This window comes from Podarcis raffonei, chromosome 10 (assembly GCF_027172205.1).
Source record: "Podarcis raffonei isolate rPodRaf1 chromosome 10, rPodRaf1.pri, whole genome shotgun sequence".
Classification (NCBI taxonomy): Eukaryota; Metazoa; Chordata; class Lepidosauria; order Squamata; family Lacertidae; genus Podarcis; species Podarcis raffonei.
The window spans coordinates 31513226-31537606 of NC_070611.1; the positions used below are offsets into that span (position 1 = coordinate 31513226).

At 44.2% G+C, this 24381-nt stretch overlaps 1 protein-coding gene across 2 annotated transcripts; it reads left to right on the forward strand.

The window, feature by feature from the left end:
* Positions 1–885: 885 nt before the first annotated feature.
* On the forward strand, positions 886–22504 carry HELB (DNA helicase B). 2 transcript variants are annotated; one of them, XM_053405720.1, is made up of 13 exons: positions 886–1172; positions 4336–4725; positions 6680–6870; positions 9023–9907; positions 10245–10413; positions 11059–11200; positions 12624–12754; positions 14217–14301; positions 16765–16824; positions 17859–18123; positions 19139–19273; positions 20283–20705; positions 22092–22504. In XM_053405720.1, the coding sequence occupies exons 1-13, from the start codon at positions 962–964 to the stop codon at positions 22179–22181; spliced, it is 3177 nt and encodes a 1058-aa protein (XP_053261695.1). In that variant the 5' UTR covers positions 886–961; the 3' UTR covers positions 22182–22504. The 2 variants fall into 2 exon arrangements, with proteins under 2 accessions (XP_053261695.1, XP_053261696.1); XM_053405721.1 differs by having other exon boundaries at positions 20283–20696.
* Positions 22505–24381: the final 1877 nt, after the last annotated feature.

Genomic DNA, 24381 nt, shown 5'->3' on the forward strand with positions numbered 1-24381 from the left:
CAATGCATAACCGTCAACCCAGCATTCATGTCAGGTTGTTTATGGCCAACTCAAGCCACTTCTGAGTATCTTATTTTACAGACTAGCAGTGCAACCCTTCTCATGCCTGCTCATAAGTCCTATCGAATTCAATGAGGCTTAACGATTGCAGCATTTATTCATCTTTAAGGTGTCTTTAAGGGACGTGGGTGGCGCTGTGGGTTAAACCATAGAGCCTAGGACTTGTCGATCAGAAGGTCACGGTTCAAATCCCCGCGAAGGGGTGAGCTCCCGTTGCTCGGTCCCTGCTCCTGCCAACCTAGCAGTTTGAAAGCACATCAAAGTGCCAGTAGATAAATAGGTACCACTACAGCGGGAAGGTCAACAGCATTTCCGTGCGCTGCTTAGTCATGCTGGCCACATGACCCGGAAACTGTACGCCGGCTCCCTCGGCCAATAAAGCAAGATGAGTGGCACAAACCCAGAGTCGGCCACGACTGGACCTAATGGTCAGGGGTCCCTTTACCTTTAAGGTGCCACAGGCTGGATACTCAACATACATTTAAAGCTTTCCCTAAGGAATCCTGGGATCTGTAGTTTAAGCGGGCTAGGAATTGTGGCTTTGCGCGGGGAGGGGACGGGACTTTGATATAAAGCTCAAGTCCTTTATAAAAGCGCTTCGAACCTAATGAGGCGAGTTGCTTTTGTTGAAAAGATTGCTAAGCACAGCCACAGCCCAAAACTGAGGCAACTTCCGTGCTTTTCTCACCAACCGCACTGTTGCTTTGCTAATCTTGATTGCGCAGGCACATCATGGGCAAGCAGAGGAGGCTAGCAGCAACCTCTTGCGCACACCCGGAAACAGGGCGCTTCTCGCTGTTGTTGTTTTTGGCCCCGCAGGCCGGAAGCGGCCGCACATCTTTACAGGCGGAGCAGCGGCTGCGCGCGGAGGAAGGCGCTGCCCAGGCGGGAACTCCGAAAAATGGCGCAGCGCCGCCGGTCGGGCCAGAGTCGCTCTTTCGAGGTCTGGGGGCTCTTGCAGCCGCTGAAAACGGAGGAAGGAAAGGCGGCTCCCGAGGACGAAGATGCAGAGAGCAACGACGACGAGGACGACGACCCGGACCCGGAGGGTTTCGAAGATGTTTTCGGTGGCGCGAACCAGCAGCCGCTTCACAGACCAGCGCGCAAGACCCGTAAGGAGCCGGAGGAGGCGCGCGCCTCGGCCCTGGGGAGGCGCCTTCGCTGCCTTGCGCGCCTGCCTGCCTGCCTGTCCGCGTGGCGCAAGTCCCCGCGGACCCGCTGGGCGGCATCTCCCTCCTCTTTGCATTTGAGGAGGCGCTTGGCCAGTCTGGGACACTAGCAGTCCGAGGGGCAAGGCTGTGGGACCCGAAACTTGTTTTCACCTAGTGTAGGTGGGAGAAACAGGGAAGCGCCTCTGCATTAACAGGAAACAAACCCCACGCCTTTTAGGAATAGAAATGCTTGGTGTTTGTGTGTCTTTCACTTTTTAAACCACTTTAGGTGCTAACACAAGCATCCGAGGAAACATTTCCTGGTGGTGGGGAGACAAGTAAAAGGCTGAAAGGGAGTACTGTAGTTGGAATAGTGCCTGTACATTTGCCTCATATTTCAGGTTCTACAAATGGTAGAAACTTTTGGGGTTTTTTAAATGAAAGCTGTGAGTCGAGGGGTCAGGGTGGAATTAGAGGGGGGCAATTGCCCACCCATGCTGCTGTGTGAATGAATCGCCATAGTTAGTTTTACATTTAACGTCATTATGAGAGTGTGGTATTTCCTGCATTTCGGTTGCCTCAGACCTTTCTCCACACCCATTTTTGCCAACTCATTGTCGCATCCAGTGCTATTTTTGTAGAGAAAGAAGTGCTGGAACTTCGTTCTCTTAGAATGGCAATGGTGCCCACTTGAGAGGTGCTGCCGGAACTGAGTTTTGGAGAGCTGGAAGGTGGGGAAAAGCTCTGGGTGCACCTGCTGAAGTGAATCCTAGCCCACAAAAGCTGCTGCTGTAATAAAACTGGTAGCCTTTCAGGTGCCACGGGACTATTCGTTTACGTTGCAAAAGACTTAATTGCTGATTTGTTATTTTCCCCCATGCAGTTCAAGACTGTAATACTATACACACTTAAAAGAGAGCAAGTCCTATTCAACTGCATGGGACTCCCTTTTGCATAGTCATGTACAGCGGTTGCTCTTCTTCCTGATTTTGTGAAGTGTTTGCCAACAAATGCAGAACTGATTCCGTGGCCTGTCTTCATTTCGTAATTCCATTGTTTCTAGTGGGCACTTTGCTTTTGAAAGTGTTTCTTGCAGTTATCTCCCACTCTTTTCTCAAAGGAGCTCAAAGTGGCATACTTTGTTCTCCCCATGTGAAGTACGTTAGGCCAAGAGGTATCAGTTGGCCCAAGGCACTCAGTGAGTTAGATGTCTTACGTTCAGCTTGCACTACTGCTGCCTTGGAAGGAGCAGTTGGGGACTCTGTGAGATTTGGGTTCAAATTTCTTGCTGTTAAAGCTCTACATAAGCAGTGAGAGTAATGATTAATGGTTCTCTCTGTACTCATTTTGTCCACGCAACAACCCTGTGAGGTAAATAAGGCTGAGAGGTAGTGACTAGCCCAAGGTCATGTGAGCTTCATGGCTGAGTGTGGATTTAAACCCTGATCTCCAAGGTCCTAGTCCAGGCATGTCCAAAGTCTGTTTCGGGGGCCTAATCTGGCCCACCGTTCAGTTTAATCCGGCACCTGTGGAAGTTTATTTCCTGAGGTAAAATCCTAAAAAAACCTTAACAGCTTCAATCCTAAAAGAAGCTCAGCAACTCCAACCCTAAAAAAAAGCTCAACAACCTGAATCCTAAAAAAAGGTCAGCTTTGGTCGGCCCCCACGGCCCTTCACTTCATCAAACCTGGCCCTCTTTGAAAAAAGTTTGGACACCACTGTGATAAGTCCAACACTAACCACTACGCCATACTGTAGTTCAAGTGTACCTTTCACTCACGTGTGGTATGTACATACATACATTCCCTTTCATGAAGAAAGCACAATCCATACAACATTAAATAATTGTTTGGGATGTGTGTGGAAGTAGGCTTGCACTTTCATATGTTTCTAGTTACTCAGGTCTCTACACAGCTGGCCTTTGCGGTAAACACAAACTGTAGAACTGTTTTTTGGTGAGCAACAATCTAGGGGAGATTGTTTATGAAAACAGACTATTGTACATCTTTTAAAAGCGAGCCAAGATCTGAATCTAGTTTGACCCTGGCTTCTAACAAGCCTCAGTTCCTAGAGTTCTGATGTAACCAGGAACATGGTTTGCTTAAAGATGAATGTTTTGCATTTCCATGTGAGGAGAGGAGAGGAAGAGCATAAGAGACCCATCAAGGCTTGTTCGTATACAGTCGTACCTTGGTTTTCAACCAGCTTAGTTCTCAAACGTTTTGGCTCCCGAACACCACAAACCCGGAAGTGAGTGTTCCAGTTTGTGAACTATTTTTGGAAGCCGAATGTCTGACAGGGCTTCTGTGGCTTCTGATTGGCTGCAGGAGCTTCGTGCAGCCGTTCGGAAGCTGCACTTTGGTTTTTGAACATTTTGGAAGTCAAACGGACTTCCGGAACAGATTCCGTTCGACTTCCAAGGTACGACTATAATGGGAAACCATGATTTCAGCTTGTTCTGAGTTGGTCCCATATGTGAGAAAAGTGGAAGTCAGATATTAAGAGAAGAATTGTGCTTACCCTGTAATTTTGCCTCATATATTTGATAGGTTAAAAAGGTAAAGGGACCCCTGACCATTAGGTCCAGTCGTGACCGACTGTGGGGTTGCGGTGCTCATCTCGCTTTATTGGCCGAGGGAGCCGGCGTACCACTCATGTGGCCAGCATGACTAAGCCGCTTCTGGAGAACCAGAGCAGCGCATGGAAATGCGCCGTTTACCTTCCCGCCGGAGCGGTACCCGTTTATCTACTTGCACTTTGATGTGCTTTTGAACTGCTAGGTTGGCAGGAGCAGGGACCAAGCAACGGGAGCTCACCCCGTCACGGGGATTCAAACCACTGACCTTCTGATCGGCAAGTCCAAGGCTCTGTGGTTTAACCCACAGCGCCACTCGCATCCCTTATTTGATAGGTTACTTCTTTCAAAACTGATAGCCCTTTTATGCACAAATCTTTTCTGCATTCCAACAATTATTTGTGGAACCTGTGTATTCTAGGAAAGCCTATATCTGAGCAGACCACCCCCATGCCATATCATTGACTGTTTTTTAAAAACCCGCTAGAAATAATATTGTACCAGCACATTTGACTATTGTACTGACAATCCTTTTCTAAACCATTTCAGTTATAATTCAGGAGGAAGCATCCCAAAAGACATACAAAGTGATTGGACGGTTTCCATTGGTTGATCCCTGGTGGAAAGTGAATGCCAGACTTATGCAGTCTCAATCAAAGTACTATATGAAGAGCAGCCCATCTTATTTTCTGCAGCCTGTAGCGGGGGAAGTTATTATTTCACTGTTCTTTAAAAAATGTGGTGTCCCACCATTATTTAAAGATGCATTCTTTGAATGGTTTCCTAAAGAGTCTTCTCTAAACTTTGCACATCTTGAAAAAACACTGAAACAGTTTCAGGAGTCAAAGCTTCAGGAAGGAGCGATATCTACAAATACCCAAAGTCAACCTTGTACAGATACCAAAAACTTTAACATTTTTCATTATGTTAAGGAGTCATGTAAGTATAACTATGTAATACTCAACTGTTTCTTATCATAGTGGCTACTTCACTGTTCTTAACTTTATATGGAAATCAGATAGGAATTCAGGTTTTTTAATATGTTTATAAAGTGGTAGTGATAGACTTCAGTATCATTCTTCAAACTTTTCTTTTTTTAAAGGAAGTGTTTTTATGTTAAGATCGAAGTGTAGGCCTAAGAAGCAATAGCTACAAACTGGCCATTACCACATTTAGGTTAGCTATAAGGAAAACAATGTTTTGTAACAATTTCAAACATTATATCAAAGGCTAAGGAAGCTGTGTTTGTCCATAAGGAAAAACAATCCAGAATCTATGGTTGGGCGAGATGATTTTTCTATCAGCTGGGGGTGGGGCCAATACTTTTTAAGGGTTGCATTCCTTTCCATCATTTGCTCAGCGGCAGTGTTAGAAACTCAGATATATAAACTAGGTGCCAAATGGCCCCTTAAACCAAGGTCACAGCAGTGGCGTAGCGTGGGGGGTGCAGGGGGGGCCGGCCGCACCGGGCGCAACATCTGGGGTTAGGGCAAATCCACGGGTTAGGGGGCGCAAATTACTTGCCTTGCCCCGGGTGCTGACAACCCACGCTACGCCACTGGGTCACAGTCACCAAAGCAGAATGTCTAGTTGCCATTTTGGGGGCAAGACAGCTCTAAAGCCTTTATTTTCCAAATGATGGACTGACTGTGATTGATTGTAAGTTAAACAACCTGGCTAGTTCAGATGATGACCTTGAGCCTAGTCATTTAGGGCTTTAAAAGGTCAGCACCAAGACTGTGCTGTGCTCAGAAACATACTGGGCTGCCAATGTAGATCTTTTAGGACTGGTATTATATGGTCCCAGTGGCCGCTCCCAGTCACCAGTCTGGCAGGTGTGTCCCGGATTAGTTGTAGTTTTATTACTTTAAAGGAATTTTAAAATAATATTTTAGAAAATTATTATTACTTTAAAGGAAGTGTAAGTGCATGCCTTTGGATACACTTCAGTAGCAGGGTCACACTATGCTGGCTATTCCTATATTTACATTCAGAACATACCAGGCACACACAAAGAATGAGTGAAACTCTGCTTGTAGCTACTCTTGAGTTTCCAGGAGCCACAACTCTGTTATACTGGCTTGTTGAGTGACTGTATTCAGATTCCCTGTGCTAAAATTGGCTTGGTTCAGATATAAACTGCCTTGGCTTATTAAATTGAGAAACGCATGCACCTGTGCCTTCTGTCATTTTGTTGGCCTTCCCTTTTCCTTTTTCGGCACACAGCAGTTGAGGACTCCCTGGATTAATTAAACAAAAGTTTCCTGTTGCGTCTTGAATCAAGAAACGGTAGTTCCCAGGTTTAGAACAAACTTGGATCTGAAACAGTGTCAAAGTGCTGTTTCAGATCCTGGTTTGTTCCAAGCCTAATCACTACAATTTCACAATTTTTAGTTAACCCTGGAAGTTTTGAATTGCATCGTGCTAATGTGGAAGGAGGCAATGCAAGAACTCAGTGTGAGGGCGCACAGGACTTATGCATAACTTGACTTAACAAGCCAAGATACTTTATATTTGAACCAGGAATTTGCTAACATTTTCAAACAGTGTCCCAACTCATTCATAAATAGCAGCAGTTTGTTCTCTCTCTCTCTCTCTCTCTCTCTCTCTCTCTCTCTCTCTTTCAAGTGCTGCTTTCTCGGCTTCAGAAATCTATGTAAGCTACCACAAAGTAAGAAATGGATGGCAAATGTCCACAGGATGGATTCAAAGATGCCTCCAATGGAGGAAGGGTACCTTTGATTCCAACCCAACGTATATGAGATTGCAGTGTTTGGAACTACTTGCAGTAACTGTACATGAGGAATCTTTAGCTATGCTAAATTGAACTTGCAGTAAAACATACTGACTTCAATCTTTTAAAATAGCATTTTTTTGTATCTTGGTTCCACAGTTGCAGGGAAAGCTGTACTAGTAGCCTTGTCCTTTCCGATTATATTGGAATTAATGCCGCTGCTTCTGCCACGAGCTGTTTCTTGTTGCATTGAAAAGTTGGACTGGAGCAAAATACACGCTGAAGATTATACATTGACAATATTGGATAAGATCTTGAGGGAAGAGCCATGGAAACTTGGATTCGGAGAAGTAAGAAACTAATATTGTTGCCTGGGCAGCCCAGGAGCTCCAGACACACGGCTTACCTCAGTACTGCTAACACAGACATTTGACTTGGGCTCCGTTGTCTTTCGAGACAGACGGATGGCAACAAAAAAGCATGATAGGATGGTAGTTCATTTGATAATGGGACTCCGTTTTTCCCCTTAATAACTTATAACTCAAGTCAGCTGAATTGTAGTCATACTGTACTACAATAGATTTTAAAATTGCTTCAACAAGATTAGATGTAGTGGTTTCTTTTAGTACAGCTGGGTTGCATTCTAATCCAGAGAGAGAGAAGAGGCTTGATTTGCACCAAATATAAAGTTGTTTTATTTATTTATTTATTTATTTATTTAAAAGTTTCATTAACTGCTTAATATTTTCAAAATCCCTAATCAGTCTACAGTGCACACACACAGACACCAATATCACTAAAACCCAAACTGCAGCCTAGAACCAATAAAACAGCAATAATAAAAGGCTATAGAAGCCAATAAAACAGGAATTGGGGGATTCAGACACATAAAACAGGGTCCAACTTTAGGAATCAGGGAAGAAGGGCCTAGAAAAACGATGCGTTTACAAGCTATATGAAGCAACTGATGGTTGCTGCTTCACTTATGGCAGAGGGCAGGGCATCCCATAATATAGGGGTAATAGCAGAAAATAGCCACCTTATGGTGATCTGTAGGATGCAGGGCTATGAGTAGAATTTCCCCAGGTGATCTAAGTGATCTTACAGGTCTATACATGGACATTACAGTCTTTCAGGTAACCTGGTACTAGGCTGTTCAGGGTTTTATGTATTTAACAATACCTTGAAGGTGGCTCAGTAGCTGATCGGCAGCCAGTGCAGGTCCCTCAGCACAGGTGCAATATGTGCACATCAAGGTGCTTCACTCAGCAACTTGGCTGCAGCATTCTGCTCCAGCTGCAGCTTCCAGGGAAGCTCCATGCATAGCATAGCACATTAACCTGAGGTTAGTGGTGCATCAATCCCTATGGCCAGGGAAAAGTCAAATTTGGCATGCCAGCATAAGGTGATAACGGGCACTGTTTGTCACAGGGGTCACTCCAGTGACAAAGATGGATCTTGGCGCACCCCCAAAACTATGCACCTGTTCCTTCGGAGGGAGTACAACCCTGTCCCAAACAGGAGCTCCTAGACTTGGGCACTGCTCATCCGCAGAGTCTCTATCTCAGGCATAGGCAAACTGGTCCCTCCAGATGTTTGGGAACTACAACTCCCATGATCCCTAGCTAACAGGACCAGTGGTCAGGGATGATGGGAATTGTAGTCCCCAAACATCTGGAGGGCCGAGTTTGCCTATGCCTGCTCTAAACAGGATTCATTCTTGCTTTGTAGGCCTTTCAGCTCACTACTCTACCCAGGCACTAGTTTAGAACAGTCACACCCTCTCCTGATCCAGGTGTAGCAGCGAAATACAGATGGGTACCATCATACCGTATACTTGCTAATGGTAGAATTGATGTGGCAAGTCCTGCAGCCTATTTTGGGCTTCCCTGACCATCTGTGCATGCAGCTTGGTGTCTGCCACCCTAATCCCAGCGTTCTTAGCAAGCTTAACAAAGTCCTTGGAGCTGTTCCCAATCAGTCTTCCTTTTGTTCCTAAGCCTAGCAGTCCTCTGCTCATTAGGTTTTTTAATTTCGGTGAATAGTAGTTTTTAGCTGTTGCCGTTCTGTCCCCAGTTGGAAATTATAGGACTTGTGTAGCAGGGTATAGAATTGTAGTCTTAGGGCAGGATCCATTACAGTAGTTCTCTTAGTGCAAAGACTTCTGGCTGTGCAACAGAACTTCCCCCTCCCTCCTGTTTCTGTGCCTCCCCTAAATCTGTTCTGGGTTTTTTCCCCTCCTGCCAACCCTCTGAAGCAGATGGGTTGGAGTTGGGCAGGAGAGCGAGGGGAAGTCTTTATACTAATGGACTACTTTGTTGCATACCGCTCTTAATGTTTTGGCCAACATTGGAATTGGCTTTTGGAATTTCTGTTGAACTTGCTTGCTTTGGTTGAAAATAGTGCACCAAAGCTGATGGAAGGTTGCATGCCTTCTAACTTTATAGAGTACTGTTAAAAATGCCATGTGTCAAAATAACAGGTTTTTGCTTTCTCTGAAAGATTATGAAAAGAGAGCTGCATACTTACTTTGGTGAAGCATCTTGGAAGACCATATGCGAGTGCAGACATATTCTTGAGAAGATTCCCGATTTGCAGAAGAATGCACTAATGGTATATGAAAAGCTCAAACAGAGCTGTGCAGAAATGGGACATACATATGAAGAACAGCATGAACTGACACGTATGGTATCAGAGAATATGCCCGTGGAACATGCCTGGGAATCAATTAAATTTATGAAAGATGAAAAAATTGTGGTTACTGAGAAAGAGCTTGTTTTCCTTCCCCATTTGTTCAATTCTGAAAAGCAAATTGCAACTTCTGTACGCGAGCTCAGAAATAAAACCCCATGGCGGCTGCGTGCCGATCCGAAAAAAGTACTTAATAGAAGTGTACATGCAACTAACTTGAGAGACGTATTTGCTAAGAGTGAAATAAACGATGAGGAACCTTGCGCAGTGGACCAGAAGGAGCCTGGCAATTCCTCAGGTGTGCAAGAAAACTCTAACCATGATTCCGACTTTGAAGAACCCGAGAAGGAATTGAAACGCAAAGTAGAAGTAGATCCAGATCAGGAACGTGCTGTAGAACTGATCTGTTCCAATCCAGTGACAATCGTAAGTGGGAAAGGTGGTTGTGGGAAAACAACAATAGTTACCCACCTTTTCTGCTATCTAAGTGAGGGAGAAAATACGGAAGTTATAAATGCCTGTAAAGATTTTGAAGCGGACCTCGATGCATCTGAAGAATGGAATACTTTCGGCCATGCTTCCAACATGATTCAATGCAGAAATGAATCTTTAAATGTTTTATATACAGCACCTACAGGGAGGGCAGCTTCTCTCTTGTCTGATAAAACAGGACGACCTGCTTATACTCTGCATCAGGTAGGAATTATTTTTAAAACCGTTCCAATATTCTGGTAGTATAATCATATGCATTTCAGTTTACTAATCTGAATATCTGGCATTATTTGAGAGAGCTGAAACTATTGTGATTCCCTAAAAGCTGCTGTTCTTCATGTCATTTCCCAAAAAGGCCTTTCAGCTTCAAACCATGGTTTCCGATTGTAGTTTGAAGGGCCAAGTGCAAACCATACTTTGCTGCTTTAGACTTCATAGCAAACTATAGTCTGAGCAAACCCACGACTCTGATGCTCCAAACCATTCTTTGAAGGAATGCTAATTTTAAATTATGGGATTTTTTTTTGTTTTTGTTTTTTAGGTTACCTACAGTTTCTCTAAATGGAGTGAAAGTAAACGCAATCCATGGAAATTTTCTTCAGTAAATGTCTTGGTTGTAGACGAAGGAAGTATGGTGCCTGTGAGAATGCTTAGCAGGGTTTTACAACTCTTGTTGCAGCATGCCCGGCTGGCAAAGATCATTATTCTTGGTAAGTGTAAAGCTTTGGTGAACAATGAAGACAAATTCGAAATGAGCTATATCCATGCAAAATAATAATAATAATAATAATAATAATAATAATAATAATAATAATAATAATAATATATTTATTCATACATACATACATACATACATACAGTGAGGGGGGAAAGTATTTGATCCCCTGCTAAATTTGCCTGTTTGCCCTCTGACGAAGAAACGACCAGTCCATAATTTTAATGGTAGGTTTATTGTAGCTGTGAGAGACAGAATAACAACAGGCTTGATCCAGTAGAGCTCTTCTTAGGTCCTTACAGACTGCTCAGGATGAGCTATTGTGCCAACACACACACACACACACACACACACACACACACAGAAAGTTCTTGGCATATTAATTTGGACTCCCAACTTGGGGAGAACTATAAGAGATGGGGTGGGGGTGGGGAATCCTTACTAAGAAAATCACACAATATCGCTTCTGAGCTGGTACTGCTTTTGCTGTATTTTAGACCGAAGCAGTTGAGTTGATGTGTTCTTCTATATCACGGTAAACAGCTTTGGAGAGACCTAAGCGTGTGATAGAGATGCAATAAATAAAATAATGATGACAATGCAGCTAATTTCGTTAAATATAACTTTGTACTTCGTTTAGGTGATGTTAGGCAGTTACCCAGCATTGAGCCTGGTAATATGCTGGCTGATATTTTTGAGAGCCTTCAGTCAAGGGGCTGGTCTATAGAACTGAAAACTAACCACAGGGCTGAGTCACAGTTAATTGTGGATAATGCAACAAGGTAGGGATTTATTTTTTTGAAAAATAATGTGGGGCTGCTGCCCCTGCTTATGGCGCTTGCCAACCCCCCACCTTGCTGCCAAGCCCCCACATTTCACCCAGACCTCCCTATCTCCTCACGACCTGCCCCAATCCTAAGATCCCTGCTGCCTCTACAACTCACAGAATAGAGGTGAACGAGCCTCTCTCCTCTTTTTGCCATGATGTTGCCTGCTTCTTCCTGTTGATGGCTGTGTGAAGGGGAGAAAGACCGCTGCCTCTTCTTTGTGAGCAGCAGTGGCAGCAGGATCGGGGCCATTGTGACGGGAGAGGGAAGTGCTTGAAGGCCTGCAGACCAGCCTGGGCTGCCTGCCTGCTTGCTCCTTGCACCCGCTGGCACACCGCAAGCTTCCCTCTCTGTATTATGTGGACATGCAAGTGGGCTGTCAGGTGGTGGTGACTCAAGGGACATGGCAAGGCTTGCTTGTACCACACGCCAGTGTGGTGTAGTGGTTAAGAGGGATAGACTTGTAATCTGGTGAACCGGGTTTGTGTCTCCGCTCCTCCACATGCAGCTGCTGAGTGACCTTGGGCTAGTCACACTTCTTTGAAGTCTCTCAGCCCCACTCACCTCACAGAGTGTTTGTTGTGGGGGAGGAAGGGAAAGGAGATTGTTGGCCGCTTTGAGACTTCTTCGGGTAGTGATAAAGCGGGGTATCAAATCCAAACTCCTCCTCTTCTTCTTCTTCTTCTTCTTCTTCTTCTTCTTCTTCTTCTTCTGCTTGCTTGCTTGCTTGCTTGCTTGCTTGCTTGCTTGCTGTGCCATCCTGCTCACTTGTGCAGCTTCACTTGCCCTCCTTGCTGTTGTCATGTGGTGGCCATGCAGACTGCGCCATGACAGCTTTCTCCTCTTATACAGGAAGATACCTGATTGCCACAACCTGCTCTATTCTTCACAGCGATATTTGAGTTGTGTGTGTTGCACTGGAGTTTCTGTTGAACTTCTGCCTGGAGATGTGTAACATGCTTAGAAAGCTAAGCCTATCACTGTCACATTTCTGTCTAGGAACAACGGGGGGACAGGGACCCAAACCTTTTGAACATTGTTGGTGTGTGTGTGGGTGTGTCTGTGTGTGTGCATGCATGCATGCATGTGTGGACACTTGTATTTAAAAACAACCTCCTACTTGAAGCACTTCCCATTAATGTTTGTTTGAAATTTAGTTCCGCATTTGGGACAAACCAAACCTAGTTCTTTTGGGAATGCATGGTGTGATAACTATACATAAACATATTGTGTAATGGGAGGGTGCAATCTGTATAAGTTATTGTGTATGAAATGAAATTATGGTTCTTCGCTTAAAAATTAAATGATGTCGCCCATAAGGAAAACAATCCTGTCGAGGGCAGCATGAGACACTTTCGTTACTTTATTTTGGATGCAGAATCTCTAAGCGGATATACCCAGAGTTTGATGAAGTGCTCAGAATGTCAGAAGAGAACAAAACGTGGGCAGTGCCAAGTGCTGAAAAGAAATTTATTTTTGTTGTTTTACCTCCTGGAGATGCCGCTCACTGTGAGTTTCAAACTTTTGTAATAAAATTTCTTAAATGCTGCACAATATCCAGTGCATGCTTTATTGCTGTAGATTTAGATTTAGCTACTGGGTAGCATAGGTATAGGATGCCTTTCGCCTTGCACGGTCTACTTAAAAAAAATAAAAATTGTCATGGTTTACTGACACACATTAAATTCCCGAAGCAAGGCAGCATGCGCTAAAACAGCTGAGGCACAGCAAATCTACCTTCTTGCATAAGAAATGCCACCTACGCCAGCAGTTTTGCATGCTATCAGCCACCAGGTGCTGTGTAGACCACACTTTAGTACCCACCCACCTCGGGCACAATATCCATGATGTACTTAACTGGGATGGATTATCTCCCTTCCTTGACAAAGCACAGAGCAACTTCAACATTGCACCGAATGCAATTAGATTTGTTGCAAAAGTTTTTGGCCCAGCAGGCCGAATCATTAGCTGGCCCCAGGGCAGGTGGGTCTGACAATCTACCTCTTGGTCACCTGACATCATTATGACATCAGGCAATTGGCAGATGGGTTGTTCCGCCCACTTATCCCCTCACATAAGAGCTTTACATGCACCACACAGCCAGCTGGGAATTGCAGCAAAAAGGACTTTGCCAGTCTGGCGCTTCTCAAAGCAATGAGAATAGGACTGCATTCTGCAGGAATTGGCTGAGTGATTGAGAACCCCCCAGGGACTGGTGCTGCCAGTCCTGCTGCATCTCTTACCTGTCTTGCATTAGACGTGGGGCAGGTGGTCATGGTTTTGCGAAAACAGCCTCCTGGGCCAAATTGGGACTTGTTCTGGGCCACATTGGGTCTGTGGGCTGGAGGTTCCCCACCCCTGCCCTAGAGCTTTGTGAAACTTGTCTAGCCTATCCTAAGTTGTTGAAAGGCCAGGCGTGGTCTGCCTCTTGGCCCAAGTGCTGCACACGCACTGGGATGCCCACCCTCTCTCGCTTACACATGCATACACAGTGGGTACGATGGGATATAAATGATTTTCATTGTATTCCTTCTCTGTTGTTTGGTGCTGGCAATCACACTTTCCCCAGACAGCCAAAGCCTTGTAAGTGGAGATTTTTATCTGCATTGGATTAGAAATTGCGTGTGTGCTGTTTAAATTGCTTTGGGATGTTTCCTGGGAAATGATTCATAAGTGAAATAATAAATAGCTGTGTGGGCTGAGAGTAGCAGGACTGTGATGGGGAGAGCCATTGCTGTGTACCTGCTTCCCTGACAGCTTTGCAAACACACTTGCCAGCTTGATGGGGGTGTGTGAGTGCTGAGCAATCCTCAGTGGCCACAGGGAAGGCATGTGCAGGCTATAGCACAGCCCAGGGGCTGCAGCTTTATGGCTCCAAGCAGTCAGTAACCAGCAATTTCACAGTGGACTGTAGTGGTTTTGGTTTCAGTTGCTTGTTCTGTAACCAGTTTCTGTCTTGTGTTGTTATCAGATTTGCAGTATGCCATCGAATCTTTGCTTAAAAATGGGCCGGGACTCCAAGATCCTGAGCAGTCACAGTTCATTGCTTTCAGAAGGTAATAGCCATGTAAAAATTGTATTGGGAAGTTTTAAATGTTTGACACTTTATTATGTTTTTATATGTGTTGGAAGCCGCTCAGAGTGGCTGGGGCAATCCAGCCAGATGGGTGAGGTATAAATAGTAAAATACTGTTATTTTTATGTGTGCAGATGTGGGCTAACTTTGGCTGACCATTGTAGAAAAGACACTGCCCGTCCGTCAAACATGGAGAAGCAATTGGGATTTGATTGCAGAGTCACAGGCTTGTTTCCCCAGTTCCTTTGCATGTGGAGTCCCTGGACTGACTGTTTTCAAAACCCCATTAGGAGTTAGCTCTGATTAGTGCTGAACAGACATACAGTGGTGCCCCGCAAGACGAATGCCTCGCAAGACGGAAAACCCGCTAGATGAAAGGGTTTTCCGTTTTGGAGGTGCTTCGCAAAACGAATTTCCTATGGGCTTGCTTCGCAAGACGAAAATGTCTTGCGAGTTCCTGCGGGGTTTTTCCCCCTCCCCCCCTTTTTCCCAAGCCGCTAAGCTGCTTAACAGCTGAGCCGCTAAGCCGCTTAACAGCTGATCGCTAAGCCGCTTAACAGCTGATCCACTAAGCCGCTTAACAGCTGATCCGCTAAGCCGCTTATCAGCTGATCCACTAAGCCGCTTAACAGCTAAGCCGCTTATCAGCTGATCCGCTAAGCCGCTAATAGTGCTAAGCCGCTAATGGGCTTGCTTCGCAAGACGAAAAAACCGCAAGACGAAGAGACTCGCGGAACGGATTCTTTTCGTCTTGCGAGGCACCACTCTAGTCACTAACAGGAACTGATGGCGGAGGTTGGAGGGGGTATTATTCTCATGAGAGGAGAAAATGTGTTGCCCTTGCATACCATAAGGCTTGTCTGCACTACCCAAATAGTTCACCAAGGTTTCAGATGGGGCATTCCCCTACTTTGAGACGCTGGGCCTTGAACTTGGGACCTTTTGCATGCAATGCAGATATTTACCACTGAGTTACAGCCCTTCCACAGTGCTGTCTTAACAATGGTTAAGGAAAGAACAGCTTTACATCTGTACCTTACTGTAGTGCCTTTAGCGAAACTAGAAGAGGGTAAATCAAATGCTTGCTTTCTCTTTATTTTCCAAACCTCTCTTGATTGGCACTGTATATCATACTATCAAGATACAGCATCTCATCTCTCTTTCCATTATGGTATACTGCAAGGATTTTTGTGTGTGTCTGTATAAAGCCAGTTTTTTAGAATATTTCCGTCGTGTTCTAGAGTAACAAAAAAGAGAGAGAGAGAGGGCCTAGGGCTACCGTATTTTTCACTCTATAAGACGCACCCGACCATAAGACGCACCTGGTTTTTAGAGGAGGTAAACAAGAAACAAGAAAGCAACGCAAAACCTCTTGAGCGAAGAGGCAGGAGCACTCCGGCTGCGCTCAAGAGGCTTTGCGTGGGTATCCCTGAAGCCAGGAGAGCAAGAATGATCGGTGCACACCGATCCCTCTTGCCCTCCTGGCTTCAGGAATAGCTGCGCAGCCTGCATTCGCTCCATAAGACGCGCACACATTTCCCCTTACTTTTTAGGGGGAAAGTGCATCTTATAGAGTGAAAAATACGGTAATTTCTGCGCAAGGACTGTTGAGTCTGCAGAGTTCACAACTGGCTTTCTCCCACAGAGCATATGAAGTATATTCTCATGAGATGAGGCAAAACAGGAGTAGCGTTTACTTAAGCGATGCCCAAGTACACCCAATTATTCTTCCTAGGTCAATGAATGGTTGCCATTCACTTTGGTGGAGGAAAAACCCAAGGTGTTTGCATTTGAGGACAATGTTGCATAAATGGGGCAAAAGTTGTGTATCGCCTGATATCGGCAGTATGCACAGAGGAGGGAGAGGTATAGTGTATTGTATACAATTCCTACAGTTAATGGATCTTCATGTGTGCATTGTAAACCTATCATTATCATAGGTGTAAGGTGTGGATCACTGGTATTTTCCATTGGGCAGTGGTCTATTCTTAGACCATAATGGCTTAAGTCATAAACCATTCTCGCTCCTAGAGCATATATGTATTTCTGTCATTTATTGCGAACAGAGATAGCTACCCTTTCCTGTGACCAATCTGCAGTTCTTCTGCTTCACTTACTGCCCTCTGAGCTTTTGAGACTCCTAAGACTGACTGTAGCAGCTCTTGATATCTTCTCTTATTCTCACAGGACTCAAAGTACTCAAATTAAGGATAAAAACCCTTACTTCAGCTGTTTCAGCCTTTTCTTTGTGCCAGTGTTAATTGTTTAAGTTCTTTTCTGTCTGAGCAAATAACTCTGGAAGTGATTTACTGGCAGGGAGCAAACGTTTGCTATTTCACTAGCTGGTTAAAGCCAGGGACGGAAAATACTTGGCTTCTATTATTCTAAATCTATTGTATAAAATTCATAATTAAACTAATAAAGTTTTTTCTTCTTATCTTAGGAAGGACTGTGACATCATAAATGAAATCTGCTGTAAGCACTACTCAGGACACACAACGCGGTATGACATTTTTGAAGAGCTTTCACTGTATGATGTTCAAGGTTATCTCTAACCAGTGTTTGTGCTGTAAGGTGAGGTGAGGTAAGGTAAGGTAAAGTAAAGGAACCCTGGACCATAGCGGTCAAGTGTCCCTTATTTGGCGGGACAGTCCCTTATCCCAGCGCGCATGTCCCGCTGCTGTCCCTTATTGATGAGGCTTCATTTGGCTGCTGGCTGGGCTTTCTGCCTTTGACTCAGAGGGGCTCAGAAGTCGAACATACCTGTGCCCGGAAAATCCCTTATTTTGGCTGCTGATCCCTTATTTTCGAGGCTGCTGGTCTCTTATTTTCAAATCTGTAAGTTGACAGCTTTGCCCTGGACAGTTAAGTCCAGCCAAAGGTGACTTGGGGTTGTGGTGTTCATCTCGCTTTCAGTCCAAGGGAGCCAGCGTTTGTCCACAGACAGCTTTCCGGGTCATGTGGCCAGCATGACTAAACCACTTCTGGCGCAATGGGACACCATGACAAGTGCCAGAGCACTTACAATATGACTGTGTTCACCACTAGGACTTAGGACATCACTTCAATGCTGTACTGAGCATATCATGGGAGTCCCACTCACAACTGCAGTGTTTCTCGCTGTGTGAAAAGGTCCTTATTTCTAGTTCCTTGTGTAGTAGCAGACATTTGTAAAGTCCAGAATCCATGAGTTTGCCAGCTTATTGACATGAAAACTTTTTTTTTTTAAACTGGGATGTGCTTGGGTTTTTTATTGTTTTTAACTGCGTTCATAACAAACTGGAACGAAAACCTAAGAAATATGCTGTTTTATTGTTTTTCCAGTAGGTACACTTTTTTTTTAAAGCTTAGCTTTAATTGATGCAGCAAAGCTGGCAAATCTATTAGCAAACCTCCCAACATCCTTTCTTGCGTGTTCTTTATCAAAGCCAGGAAAATTACTTTGGGGAGCTGTTGGGCAGTCATTAATGCCATAACCGAAAGAGCGACTTGTTGAAACTTTAATTTAATTTAGACCTCTGCTTCAATTTGATTCAGAAACCATAAAAATCGGCTGGAATTTAGGCTTGGTGACAAAATCTGTTCCACAAGGAATGCGTATATGAAAGATCTTATCGCAATGGACTCCGTTACTTGCACAAAGAATGTTAAAGGCGCTGGGAGTTCTGATCCTTGCACTTGCAAAGTCTGCTCAAGAAGGGAAGCTCGTCTCTCGGGTCGTGACGCTGATGCTGATGATGACCGTAATAACAGTTACGATGATAGGCGGTTGTGCAATGGAGAAATATTCTTCATTAAAGAGGCAAGTACTCTGTAGAATGATCAATGGATTTTGGAACTCTTCCTGGAAGGAAGAGACATTTCCCCCCGCCTTTCAGGTAACACATGAAAAGGCAGCTGCCTCCTTTCTTAGTCTGCATCTATATTTGGTTGCTCAAAGATCTCGGAGTCACAACAGCAGAAATTGTGGCATTACAGTGGCCTGGTTTGCACGTTGTGGGACTATGCAAATGTGTACATTCCCAGGAAGAAGTTTGCAACTTTTTGGCTCCTGTGTTCTCTTTTATTCCCATCCTGTGCTGAATTCTTTTGTCATCCAAACCGGGACTTCTGGTTAAGCTACCTTTTCACTAGCCACAAGCTGTAGCCAAGGTTTGTTGTCCGATAACATGCCTATTTAATTCTTGTCCGGGGAAGTTATTTGTTATGGTTATTATTTTTTGCTTTAAAGAAACCAAGCAGTAAAATCAAGCTTAATCAAGATTAATTGCAGTCAACCTCTAGACCAGGACAGAGACGCAATGTACTGTACCTCATTATCATAGATAGGTGTAAAAAGGGGCAATTGCTGATATTAAGTCATGGGGTTTTCTTTATGGAAGATCCTCTGCTTCTGTGATAGCCTTGCTATCAAAATCTAATTGGCACTATGATGCTATGTGAGTATCCACTGGCTCAAATCTTCAATTGATCCAATAGTTGTTTAGTGGCAGAAAAAAACTTGTCATCAGCCTGCTTTTAGAAACTTCAAAATAAGTAAATCTCTGTGCCTGATTCTCAGGTAAGGAGGCAACACTTAAATGGAAGGAGGCCGGTGAACTGGAAAACTTAACACATCTAAGTAAAATGAGATGTGTGGCTTCAAAGTTCAGGAGGATCAGGCAATTCTCAGATGGGGCTTAATCTCTGCATCTGTGTTGTAATCAGGAGAATGTCACGGCTGGGTTCCTAGTGGAAGGACTGCTTGAAGGTAAAGGACCCAGCTGGCAAATCGATGCTGTACTGAAAAGCAGTGAAATTGCATATTCTGTTTATAGGATAAGGAAGTCGATGGTTGCCGTTTCCTGACTATTGGCATAACTGATGGGCCTGAGTATGTCATGCATTACAAAGCCCTCCAGAAACACTCTAAGATAAAGCATGCCTGGGCCAGAACTATTCACACATTTCAGGTAAGCTGTGGGGTCATTACTGAAATACCATAATTCAAAACAGCAGCATTTATTTCTCAAAAATATCGCATCTGTGAGATGGAGTTTAACTCTTCAGCTTGGAGGATTGTAGTAGAAAGAAGCTTCGATGAGAGCCATCACGTTGTCCTGGCCTTGCTGCAACATAAACTTGAGAAGACAGCACCCATAGTAGAAAGTAACTTTTGAAATCTAGAAAGAGGTGTGTGTCTGCCAGTGTGGAAAAGGAAGAGGCCAAGGAAGAGGCAAGACCTGACCACATGACTCAGAAACTTAACTTGTGCCTATATAGGGACGCGGGAGGCGCTGTGGGTAAAACCTCAGTGCCTAGGACTTGCTGATCATAAGGTCGGCAGTTCGAATCCCCGCAGCGGGGTGAGCTCCCGTCTTTTGGTCCCAGCTCCTGCCCACCTAGCAGTTCGAAAGCACCCCTAAGTGCAAGTAGATAAATAGGTACCGCTTTATAGCGGGAAGGTAAATGGCGTTTCCGTGTGCTGTGCTGGTGCTGGCTCACCAATGCAGCTTCGTCACGCTGGCCACGTGACCCGGAAGTGTCTTCGGACGGCGCCGGCTCACGGCCTCTTAAGTGAGATGAGTGCACAACCCTAGAGTCGGTCACGACTGGCCCGTACGGGCAGGGGTACCTTTACCTTTACCTATATAGGAATTAGATAGAAATAATTTTACTTTAGTCCTGTCTATTTTTGTTTGTTGCTTCTGAGGTAGAAATTACAGGCGATGCCAATGGCTTTATTTAATTTTGTAAAGGAAAAAAATAAAAACTTGAAGCATTTAGACTCCTTAATTGTAAAACTTATAAAGCTGGATTTTGACTTAGCCATGTTAGAGTAACAAGTGGGATTTAAATTAGTCATTATTGACTAAGACCCTATTTCAGTGAACCTTCTCTATAGATGGCTAAATCTGGACCCAACCATAAGCATTTTTTAAACAGTTTAATTCAAGAGCTCTTTCTCAATATAATTTTCAGGGTTCTGAGGAAAATACTATTGTATATGTTGTTGGCGATACACCTCGCCAGAATTGGCAGCATGTATACACAGCTATCACTAGAGGACGTTGCCGAGTCTATATTATTGCTGAAGAAGACAAACTCCAAGCGGTCATTAAGAAAAAGAGTTTCCACAGGAAAACACATTTAAAAGCTTTCATGAAAGATGCACATTCCGAGCAAACATCACCTCAGAAGATCTGGCAGAGTCAGCAAGAGAATGACACGTGTGACGTTGCTTCTCATTCTGGAAATAATCAAGGGGAACCTGCTGTTTCTCTTAAAATGGAAGTTGATGATGCAGTTGTTGAACCGGCTGGTACTGCAGAGGAAACTTCGGGTGAACTCAAAAGGCAATCTACATTTCTAGATGTTTGCTCAAGTCCTTCAAAAGTACGTTTGGTAAGAAGCATTTATCAGTAGATAAGATACCGAATATACTGTATTTTTCATCCCATAGGATGCTCTGTCCCATAGGACGCTCCTATTTTTTTTGGGGGGGGGGGGAAATAAAGGAATTTTTTTCCCCTTTATTTCCCCCCAAAAACCAGGTCGGGGAAACCAAACCAGGTCGGGGAACAGCGGTATGGCGGTGCTCCACCTCCCCGCTGTCCCCCGAGTTTGTGGGGCTGGCCGATGTCTGCCCGAAGCGCGGGGCGCTCTGCTTCAGGGCGCACCTCGCGCCGGGCGGCAGGCTGCTATCCGCAGCCTAAGGAGCTGATGGCTTCCTGAAGCCTGGAGAGCGAGAGCGCACCGACCCCTCTCGCTCTCCAAGCTTCAGCGAAAGCCTGTATTCGCCCCATAGGACGCACACACATTTCCCCTTCATTTTTGGAGGGGAAAAAGTGCGTCCTATAGGGCGAAAAATACGGTAATATTTTATGCAGTGCGTTTATTTTCACTTGTAAGAATGCGTACCAATTACGCAAATTATAGTGATGGCCACCAGCTTGAACAGCTTTAAAAGGGGATTAGGGGAACTGATAGAAGGCTAAGGCTAGCAGTCGCTACTAGATGGCTGTGTACTGCTCTCGGAGGCAGTATGCCTCTGAATAAGCATTTGCTGTGGAACTTTGAGAACTGGATGTTGGACAAGCTAGGCCTTTGGTCTGCTACAGCAGAGCTTGTAAACTGAATTTATCTGGCCTCCTGTCAAAGCACTGACTAGGATTACTGCTACCCATTGGTGGGTGGGGGATACGATAAAGCCCAGCGAGAAAACTGCACTTTTAAGGGACCACGTCTTTTTGTAAATGCCATGTGGAGTAGTGGGTATGGCTCTGGTCATGTGAGAAATAGAATTGAATACTTACAGCTTGAGCAGCTCCCGGGTCCTTAGCAAGCAGATGATGCTTTAAGGTTGACACCCACAGTTCTGTGCAGGTGGCAATATGGGAGAGCGCGGTAAAGCACATTCTCCCTCATCCCTAAGGCATCCACATAAGACCCTTAACCAGAAACCTGCATAGACCTTACATATCCCACCTTGGAATACCTTGCACACCAAACAGAGGCTGGGACATGGTTACCACCCATAAAGGTTCCTTCTCCTTTGGTGGCAGTGTGCGGCTGGAGACCACACCTTTGACAAATAGTGCCTGCCATAGATTTTCACAGTCTACAAAGTGCGCAGTGTAAATGCTCCTGTTATATAGTGTCCAAAGCCCAGGCTACTGCTCACTTTACCGTATTCTTTCTGTCCTTATTTAAAGCAATACTTCCCCACCCCCTGCTATAAGCTTGGCCAACAACCAATGTTGTTTCCCCCCTGTTTTTGCTGTTTTGCAGGTAAAAGAAAACACCTCCCCGCTTGCAACTACCAAACTTCAAAGCTTGACACTGAAGAGTCCACATGCCAAGCAGCTTTTCCCACCCTAGCAAGTATATTCTATAACTAGATGTTTCATGCTCTGCTACGTCTTTGCTTTTTTTAGACTATATTTAGATAGAACATATTTAGTGTTCGTGGAGGTTTTGCAGCTTCAAAGAGTATGACTTTTTACTCTGTTTTAACAAACGTAATGCAGTTATATTTAAATACTTTTTCCAGCTTTTTAAAATCAGAGGACCTATTTTTAAATTGTATATCTATATCTATATATATCAAGTAATTCTGGTTTGTACGCCTGTGTTTTAAGTGGCCTTCGTTTCTAGTAAATGCTGTTTGGCTTTTGTTTTCATCAGCCAGTTAGAGCAGGGGTAGGCAAGCAGCCGGAAGCAGCCCACGGAGGCCGTTTAACTGGCCCACGAGCCACCCCCGAACCAAGCCGCCTGCTTGGTGAGTCCCCGCACACTGCACTAAAGTGGGATTCTCTTCCGCGGCTCCAGAAATGGCTTCTGTGCATGCCCAGATGCCGGAAATTGTGTCTGCGGCGCTGGAATGGCTTCTGCGCAGGCGTGATTTTCGGTGTCATTTCCGGCGTTGCGTTGCGCCGTTCCGGCCCACGGAGGTAAGCCTTCTCAACCCCCGAGTTAGAGAATGAATGCCTATCATCTTAACCCTGTTTGCTGTTCTTAATCCATTTTGGAACTCGGCACTGTACTAATGCACACCCAGCAGGCACTGTTTGTAGCATTATGGGCTGCTTCTGCTCCACAGTGCATTTCTGCATCTCGTAGCAGTGTTTTGAAGGTGTCTCCAGAGCAATTTCCTTCTGGTGAGGGTCGCTAACAGAATCCTCTGGCACTGCTCTAATAACAGCAAAGCTAAATTCTCCTTGTTTACAAAAGTTAAAATGATAGCTAGCTGCTATTAACTTCCGGGCTGGCAAGAAAGGGGGAGCAGAGGGAACTGAATTCTGTTCCCATCCCATATAATTGCTTGACCAGAACCTTTAGCTGCTGGAAAGGGTTCCACAGGCATGCAGCCCTTGTTTTACGTGGTGTTTCTCCATTCAGTATTATGCCTACAAGCTTCTGCTTCTAGATGTTTTGGTTAGGATCACCGACTTCATAAATCACTTCTTGCAATAAAAGAGTCTCTGAGCTATTTACAATACTAAAACATGGTATTAAAAACAAACACATATACGTTTGACCTAATAGGCTGGGTGTAAACATTATATAGAGTGTGTTGTATTTCTGATCAACGGAAAGCTAAATGTAAAACTGGTGTACTTCAAAAGTTGAATCATGTTAGTTGCATTAAAGAGGTGCATCGTATTTTTTATTCTTTGACTCAGAACAACTTCTATAGAAGAAATAATAGATGTTCAAAGTATTTGCATATTCCACACTTCTAAAAAGGTAAATGGTAATTCATGTTCACTAGCGCAAGGTTCCTTCGCCCAAGTTGTGCCAACATCTCCTGTTTCCCAGCAACTCTGTGGAGTCCTCCCCCATTGTTCAGGAGGAAGGAAGTGACAGGAAAGTCCCCTTCCACAAGCTATCCTCATTCTTGCAATTCCCAGGATCGAATCCATTGTCTTTAAATAATTTTTATTTGATTTTTTTACAGTTTCCATACAAATTTTTGCAACAGGTTGAGTTCCCAGAAACCATACATAGACGATAAATACCATGCTATTAAAGTATTAAATTTGTACAAAAATACTTTAGTTTAATACTCCTTTGTTAACAAATAAAAATACATATTAAGCGTGGTTCATGATCTGGGTTTCAGTTTCGTTTTAAATGAATTTTTTCTCTGGCAGTGCTGAAATATGAACAAAACATTTCACTTTCATGTTCATGTAACAGGTTTAAGGAAAACAGCATCAGGGATATCCTAACAATTCAAATAGATGAAAAACTGGTCGTTAAAATAAGAAATGAGGACTCTACAGTTATAAGAGACAAATCCAGTGTCTTTTCCAGTCACCAAGTAACATTAATTACCATTGACAATACAATAAACAAATCAAAGCAGCTGCTGGTGAACCTAAAAAAGCAACTGGCAGCATTTTATTGCTCTGAGCAGGAAAGGGAAGAATCTGTGTGTGTGTGTGTGTGTGTGTATGTGTGCAAAATGTATTTACAGTTTTTAAATGAATTGACATTAATAAGAGTTAATGAGAGAGATCCAACAAAATGCATTTAAATAGCTATTTGAAACCAATGCACATACCATTCATTTTAA

Coding starts and splice junctions, on each gene's coding strand:
- HELB (XM_053405720.1), top strand. CDS start 962: ATGGCGCAGCGCCGCCGGTCGGGCCAGAGTCGCTCTTTCGAGGTCTGG. Junction 9,908..10,244: donor CTGCTTATACTCTGCATCAG/GTAGGAATTATT, acceptor TTTGTTTTTTAG/GTTACCTACAGTTTCTCTAA. Junction 12,755..14,216: donor TCCTGGAGATGCCGCTCACT/GTGAGTTTCAAA, acceptor TGTTGTTATCAG/ATTTGCAGTATGCCATCGAA.